The 7,674-nt window shown below is 40.3% G+C and overlaps 2 protein-coding genes across 4 annotated transcripts in view; one reads left to right on the forward strand and one right to left on the reverse strand.

The window, feature by feature from the left end:
* syne1b (spectrin repeat containing, nuclear envelope 1b) overlaps positions 1–2,983 on the reverse strand; it is a gene marked incomplete at its 3' end in the record, with an annotated part of 81,667 nt that extends 78,684 nt beyond the window's left edge. For all 3 annotated transcript variants that reach the window (XM_084382027.1, XM_084382024.1, XM_084382025.1), the window contains exons 1-2: positions 2,911–2,983; positions 1,398–1,686 (exon numbers count right to left, since the gene is read on the reverse strand). In XM_084382027.1, coding sequence (XP_084238153.1) covers positions 1,398–1,464 — 67 coding nt within the window. In that variant the 5' untranslated portion in view covers positions 1,465–1,686; positions 2,911–2,983. The remainder of the gene's footprint in view (positions 1–1,397; positions 1,687–2,910) is intronic.
* Positions 2,984–4,611: 1,628 nt separating this feature from the next.
* Positions 4,612–7,671, forward strand: myct1b (myc target 1b). The gene is made up of 2 exons (XM_084380638.1): positions 4,612–4,732; positions 6,603–7,671. Exons 1-2 carry the CDS (start codon positions 4,678–4,680, stop codon positions 7,103–7,105), a joined length of 558 nt encoding a protein of 185 aa, XP_084236764.1. The 5' UTR covers positions 4,612–4,677; the 3' UTR covers positions 7,106–7,671.
* Positions 7,672–7,674: the final 3 nt, after the last annotated feature.

The following is a 7,674-nucleotide window of genomic DNA, read 5'->3' on the forward strand; positions in this document are numbered from 1 at the left end:
GATAAAACCCTCACGGCAGGTGTTTTTTTCATGACACATTTCAATCTCATTGCGGTGAGAATATGCATTAATAGGAAGTGAATGGAAATAGCTTTGCAGTTCACAGGAAACTTGGTCTTTCTAGAGCAGGAACTGGACAGCACTGGCACAACCACAGAAAATGTTTCATAACAGTCGCTATGGTAACTAGCCGTAAGGTGTTAAGTTTCCTGGTATACTGTACATCCAGAAATACATGTGAAGCGAGCCAAAGCGGCTGCCAGAATCGACCAAACCATCAGTGATGGTAGTGGCCCAATGCCCTTGCAACAAAGGGGGACACCAACAAAAAGAGACTCCTGCTATCGATCTGCTCTTCACCAAGGGCAGACAGGGTGTCAGGTTTTAGTCTTGTTCAGTGCATTGTCTGTGCATTCATGAAGCCGCGGTTGTTTTGACTCAGTATTCCATGACAAGACCAGATTAAATGTTCCTACTGATCCCTGGCCCGCCTCAGAAAAAGTAATGAAATGAAGGAGCTACTTTTTAACCAACGACTCGGATGAAAACATCTCTTTCTCAGAAGTGATTAAACAAAAGGGCAAAGATTAGTCTATTCCTGGAAAAAATTATATGTGTCCCAAAAGTTATTTTTACTGGCTAAAGACAACTACTTGAATAATGTAATGATATGAAAATGCATGCCTCTTTGCAACTAATGAGGCTTACTATTTTTGACAGGAAAATCAGATTTAAAAATATGAAGACAAACCAGAGCCCTGATCCATGTCTTGAGATCAGGAGTTGCACAGTATAACACTGAATAAAATAATTCCTTTTCCTCTAAATACCTTCTTAATTACACCATCCAGGCCACCAAACAATATAGTACCGTTTTGTGGTTTGGTCACAAGATATCATAAGAATTGATTTCATTATTCTGAATGAGATTATGTGCTTCCTTGGAACACCAGAAGAGACCATGTGCATATTTAAATCAAATTAAATTAAATTCAAGTTTGATTATACTATGTTCTCAAAGGCTACACATGCTTGAGAACAAGCCAGTTATAAAAACAAAACCATCTTTTATTTTGCTAATTTTCTGCATTAAGTTTTAACCGCAACACGCTGCAGAGAGATGATAAAAATGAGGCACCCATGATCATAATCACATTGAGGGAAAAACTTAATTAAAATGATACATTTTCCAATTGTGTGCCTTAATTCTGCTATGTGAGTAAGTGTGTGTGTGGGCGTGTGTGTGTAAGCATGTGAGCATCCTCCCTTGCAAAAGCTGGCAAACTTCAGATGGGCATGCAGCCCAGGCATTGAATCAGCACAATGTTACTGTGCAGCAGCGCAGGAGGAGAGAATGTTTTCTCCGTAAGCCAGCTGAGCTGAAGAGTGACACTTACCCTGCAGTTTTTGCATCACATTAGCGATGTCCACAGACGTGCGGCCCAAGTGCCTTGGAGAGGCCATGTTGTCTCGTCGCAGCTGTAATGACAAGGAGTGTCACTGATGTTGGGAGCAGAAGAACCTTCACAACTGTCCTGAGTGGGACATCCCCTCTGCCCCTCCCTCTGTCTGCTCCTCTCTCTCTCTTTCTACTTTCACTGCAGGACCAGGTCCAATTGAATCTCAGGTTTCATGCAGGGACAAGCAGGTTTACTGTCCAATGGAAGCACTTCTCCCATTCATTGCCTGCAGAAGAGAAGTGTATGAGTGTAAGAGGGTTTCAGATGAGGCCACACCTACTGTCAAGAACTTACTTAACTGTTTAACTTGTTCATGCTCGTGTTGCACGCCTACAAGATTACCCAGCTGCACTTTTCCTCCTTTTATCACAAAATGTCATCATCCAAATCTCAAAAGCTATGAGTGCTGCAAAACAGGCAAATCACACAAATTAACACTATAAATGATTTCCGATATAAATCAATTGATTGCTTACATGGCAAATAAGATACTTTTTACATACTCAATCAACTTCATTGGCTTGACCAAGTGCACTGACAGATATAAGGGATTTGACTGAATTTGATTGTCCTTAGGGCTGCACAATTAATGGCAATATTATCAATATTACACAATGGCCAAGTGCAATATCCACTTGTGTGTGACAAAACAGCATGATAACGAAGTACTGTAGTGCTGCAGAGATGCACGGGCCTGAGAAATCTTGTTCTCCAGAGATAAGAGCGCATGTTTGTTTGGTACAGACTCCAACAAATGTCACATCATCAAAAATATCATTCCAGCTAATCATGACTCATATCACCATTTCAACGTCTGTGTCAATAACTGCAATAACCTAGCTGTCATTATCTCTCAATGAGCGCCAAGAAGAAATTAACAGGAAGACACAAATATAGAGACATGCAGCTACACAAAGATGACAGAAGATAAGAGACCATAACCACAAACTTATCATTTGCAGGCAAAACCTGGACAATTGTGAAATGTTTAGAAAACAACTACATACAAATGTGAGTGAAACTGTTTATCGTCGGAGTGCATACTACTTACAAGCACATTTGCATTTAATGACAGTCAAAAAAGGAAGTGTGAAAAAGTCTGAATTAGCCCCAAGAAGTGTAAAAGTTAGCTAGCTTTGCACAACATTTTCCCTCCAACGGTTTCATTTCATGCCATGCATGTAATGCACACATTACATTACCATCAAAACAAGTTATTTAACACTTAACTACTTCTTATCAGAGTTGTGGACTGAATGGTGTGGAGGCAGAGTACCACTATCACTAGCGTCAGTTCAACGCGAGAGGAAGTCACTGAAGCGCCACAAACTCAGACAACAAACTAGCTTAAATGCGTCAGAAACAGTTAACGCTTCAGTAAACACGAGCCTAACAACCAACACACAAACATCAGGCTATCAATGACATTTAAAGCGACATTTTGTCTTACCTTACTTTCGGGACAGCAGAGACTGAGAAGTTGACACAGGAAGTGTCTCTCTCTCTCTGTGTGTGTGTTCCCCTGTTGCCTATGGTAACGGTGAGCGTGAAGCATGGTGGTGCAGAAGAAGAAGAAGAAGAAGAAGAAAGATGAAGAAGAAAAAAAGAAGAAGAAGAAGAAGAAGAAGAAAGAGATGATGATGATGATGAAGAAGAAGAAGATGATGATGATGATGATGAACAACAACAACAACAACAACAACAACAAGGGCCTCTGGCAGCAAACTACACAAACTAGAGGTGGAGGAGGAAATGTGTGGTGTAGTTCCTGTCCTCCTCATTTTTAGGGACAAAGGGGTTCATTCTTTGGCTGAAGAGAGAGGAATTCTGGGTATCCCCCCCCCTCCATCACACTCCCAAAGTTTGTTTGTGGCCCTTCACAGTGACTGACCTTACAGACAGTGTAGCTAGCTAATAGTTAGCTAATATCCTAAATGCTTTATTGATCAAGTATAAGTCATAAATAAGAGCAGGTTTTGGGCTGTCAGGCTGTGTGAAAACTTACTCCAGCATAGCAGTCTTTGTCTTTTTAGCTCGGTCGTTAATTAATCAGGAAGGGCTGCCCACCATCTGGACCACAATCCCCTTTGTTAAAGGGTGACTCCACCAATTTTACAGTCATAAAGGAACAGTTCACCCCAAAATGAAAATAAAGGCACCAGGTTTAAAGAAGCAGTCCACTGGTCCAGCATTTAAACCTCCAGTTTATAACTTCTATGTGAGAAACTCTCAGTTTTAAACCTGCTCCTCTACACTTAAATGGTAAATTAGAAAACTTAAATAACTAAATTCAAATGAAACCCTTATAAGCCTGCAGCTGGATTAATACATTTCTTGTATGATGTTTCTGGGAAACCTCCAGGCTATTTTATTATGCAGATCACAGTGACAGTGCTCAAAGCTGCAGCCTCCCAACAGACTCTTCATTGAAAGTACTGTGGCACCATCTGCTGGACATAGTTGAACAATGAATGTCTTAATTCAATTTCCTGGGACTTTTTCCTTTCATACAACCTTCTTTGGCCTGTACCTTGGGGTTTTTGGAAAGTTCAGTCCTAGAAAAGTGTTTCTGCTTATTAAGATGTATAAATATTTCAGAGGGAATAATTGTACCTGTGTATGTATCAGCTGTTGAGCTGCAGGAGCCTGGCTTGTGGGAAGGTCAGCCTGAAGACTCTAAGGGCAGAAGTGAGTTGGGAATAGTGCAACAATTGAAGGAAATCCCCATAGAGACTGTGATCATGATAGACTGCAGACTCTCTAGTGGGTGGTTGGATTTTCATTTTCAGTTTAGATTATCCAGAACCTTGTCAAGACACTTGGAAACATTGCCAACACCTTTTACGGCATACATATGGTTGTATTTTTGATGGTTCTGATTTCATTTTATTTAAATGTGTATCAAGAAGCTATGCATGGCAAAGTTGCAAGAAAGCACACAAAACATGCCTCTTCCTAAGCCAATAAAGCCATTGTTGGAAAGTATTGATCCTAAGGAAATGATGCAAAAGGAAACAACCCTGTTTCCCAGTGTTATGTCCCACACAGATAAGCAATGCATTTGCTAATTTTAAAGCCAGAGAGGGAAGGAAGCATGACAGCAAAGTTTCCGCCACACCAAACACTGTAGAGAGAAAAAAAAAGCAAAAAGCCTCTCAGAAAAAGCTCAGTGTTCGTCTGTCTGCTCCGAATCTGTGCGGAATCGGTCGGTGGAATAATGGCACATAATGAAACACATCCCATGTCGGAGATACTTCAATCATTTAATTTTGGTGAGTGTATGTCTAGTTGTTTCCTGTGAAAGCTAAGGTGTTAGAGTAGCATTACTGTGGAATCCAGGTACATTTTCACATAACTGTCTGTTTCATCTCTGTAACTGGCTTACACTTAGAAATAACTTGCCTATAACAGTGACTTTAAGTCTTTAAGTTCAGTGTTAAGGGTCACATTTAATGCAAAGTTTTGTCTATCATGTTGAGTCAATGTGTGAATAAATCAAATAACTAGATGTGTCATTTTATAACAGGAGACAGAAGGACCAAGTTGAAATGCTTTCCCCTTCGGTTTATTTCTTATGTAGACTATTATGTATAAGGAGAACAAATCAAGGAACAAAACTCTCAGTTCTTACAAAAAGGGGCTCCACGCAACAGTTTGTAGCAGTTTACATGTATTAATCACTTATTTATTGTTCATATGTGAGCAGATAGTAATGTGACGTGACAAATGAAACCTTCCCATCTCTTTTGGTTGCCTGTACAAGCCTGTGAACAATGTTCGTAGAAGTTATTAAATGCTGCTGGGCTGTGGATTTCTTTATGAAGGACTAATGTTGGTTGTGACGTTATGCACGTTCTCGTGTGCCTCGTCTCAGTGCCTCTCTCCATTCTACTAACAGAGAGTAACAGCAGCTAACGTTAGTTTAGAAATGGAGTCTGCTAACGTAAACTAATGACCGACTTTCACAGCCCCTTTAAGTTCAACAGCCCAAGATTATTTATAGTGTAGAAATCTGCTCGTCTCTGGAACTGCAACTGAAACACACATTTATTTTTAGACTGATGTCTCTGCATTGGGAAAATTGACAAAAGAGCTCTGAATAAACCACTCAATATGTTGAGGGGGCAAAATATATTATTATATTATATATTATTAAATTAAAATGTAAAAATACACCACCAAGACTGCTCTGGTCGACTATTATTGTCTGCAGCGTCAAAACAATTAGTATGAACCACATATTAGAAAAAAACATATCAGAAAACAACTGTCAGTTCTTCTAAAACCTTCCTGTTTGCCACTACCTTTTATTAAGTTAACTTTGGAGCTATTTATATTTGTCTTTCCACTGTACAGACACTGTAACATTGTGTTTTCAGTTTTATTCAATATATCTTATTTTTTAAATTTCTACCTAAAGTTGAAATATGTCAGAATATTGGTTGAAATGTTAAAAACTTATATTATCTACCGAATGTGAATAAATAGCAGTTTATGAAAGTTGAAAGGTGGCCATTTCTTACATATTGCACCTTTAGATTATTCTTTTAAAATCCTCATTTTACTTTTACATCTTATCTTAATCCTTGTGTATTGAACTTTGAATTGCCTTGTTGTGGAAAGGTGCATATGAACTTACCTGACCAAACTTTAAGTCAGAAATCAGTAAACTTTTGCAGTCGACATACAGTCCTGTACGGCCTCATTTCAGGAACAACGTGACAAATCAAGTTATTTTTTGATGCTTCACGCCAATGGTACGGTCAGTCTGTTCCTCAGTGCAATGATACATAGACAGTGAACCCACATGCAGGCGTGATGTAAGATTTTATATAACGTTGAGCCCAGTATAGCAGCAATAAAAAAATCAATACACAGAACAAAACTTTCTGGAACAAATCTGGCACATATGGGATGCATTTTCTTAGGCTGGTGCAACTGCTCCTCGTCTATGCTAATAAGATTTTGTATTTCTAACCTGAAATGCAGCAGAAAACATCCATCTGGGGAAATAATCTTCCCCCATTTTTAGAACAACACGACGCATCCTGCCTCACGTTCTACCAAACATTTCCAGTCATTATTGTGATCCCTGAGTACTTCCCCTTTTCTGACACTCTGCATTGATTTCCTCCTTTCCAGGCGATATGATTCTAGCCTTCTGTTTATCTGTGCTTGTTGGCCTGCTGCTGGGTGCTTTGGTCTATGTGCTGTTGACCTGGGCATCCAGGCGCAGGGCCACCGCCAGGATCACCCAGCGCTCCAAAAAGAGATCTGGCACTTCACAAACAAACAACCCTGCGAGCAGCCAGATGGGGCTCTACAGAAGCACTTTCCTGAGCGTCTACAGGCAGCCCTCTCTGGAGCCAGTGGGCCCTCTGGGGAGCAAGCCAGGCTTAGAGACCTCCACCTTCCGCCCAGTGCCAAAGAGAAGCAAGGCTGGCCTGGACATGGGAGAGGACACTCAGGTCAACATGCCCGAGGACACAGCAGCTTCAACCTCATTGGATTCAGCATCCCTGGTGCCAAACAAGAGGCACTCATTCTGGTTGGGTGGCAATGGACTTAAAGGTTTCCTCCCCTCACAGACTCCCCCTCCTGCATATGACAGTGTCATCCACGCCTTTGAAGAGACTTGCACTTGAATCTTAATAAAACAAGAACTGAAAAAGAAGAACATTGTCGGATTACATTGGACTTTCTGGCTGTTTTCTGCTCTCTAGGGACAGATTTTCAGACCTTCTCTGACACTTTTAAGTCTTAAAGCATTGTGTCCTTTACAGCAAAAAGACGCTTCCACAGCCATCAAGTCTGTGCTCAGTATTATATTGCGAGATATGCGTTAGTGGTGCAACTAATTGATTAATTTGCATGTTAGTTTCTTCATTAAAACAACAGTTGTTTTCTTTACAGAGTGTTACAAAATAAGGGGACTCCTTCACATTGTTTTGAGCAAAACTCAAAGATATTCAGTTTTAAATTATATGAAATGCAGACAAGCAGCAAATCATTCTACTGGACGAGATGTACCAAGTAAGAGTTTGGCATTTTTGCTTGAAAAATGACTGTTTGATGATTAATCAACTGATCACTGCAGTTGCAGAGCATCTCATGAACCATGATGTAGAGACACTGGCAGTAAACAGAGCTTGAGGGTGGATTTGACCAATCACATGAGGATGAGGGGAACACTGTGTGTCACAGAGTTATATTA

The sequence above is a fragment of the Pagrus pagrus genome, assembly GCF_965226575.1.
Source record: "Pagrus pagrus genome assembly, chromosome: 18".
NCBI lineage: Eukaryota > Metazoa > Chordata > Actinopteri > Spariformes > Sparidae > Pagrus > Pagrus pagrus.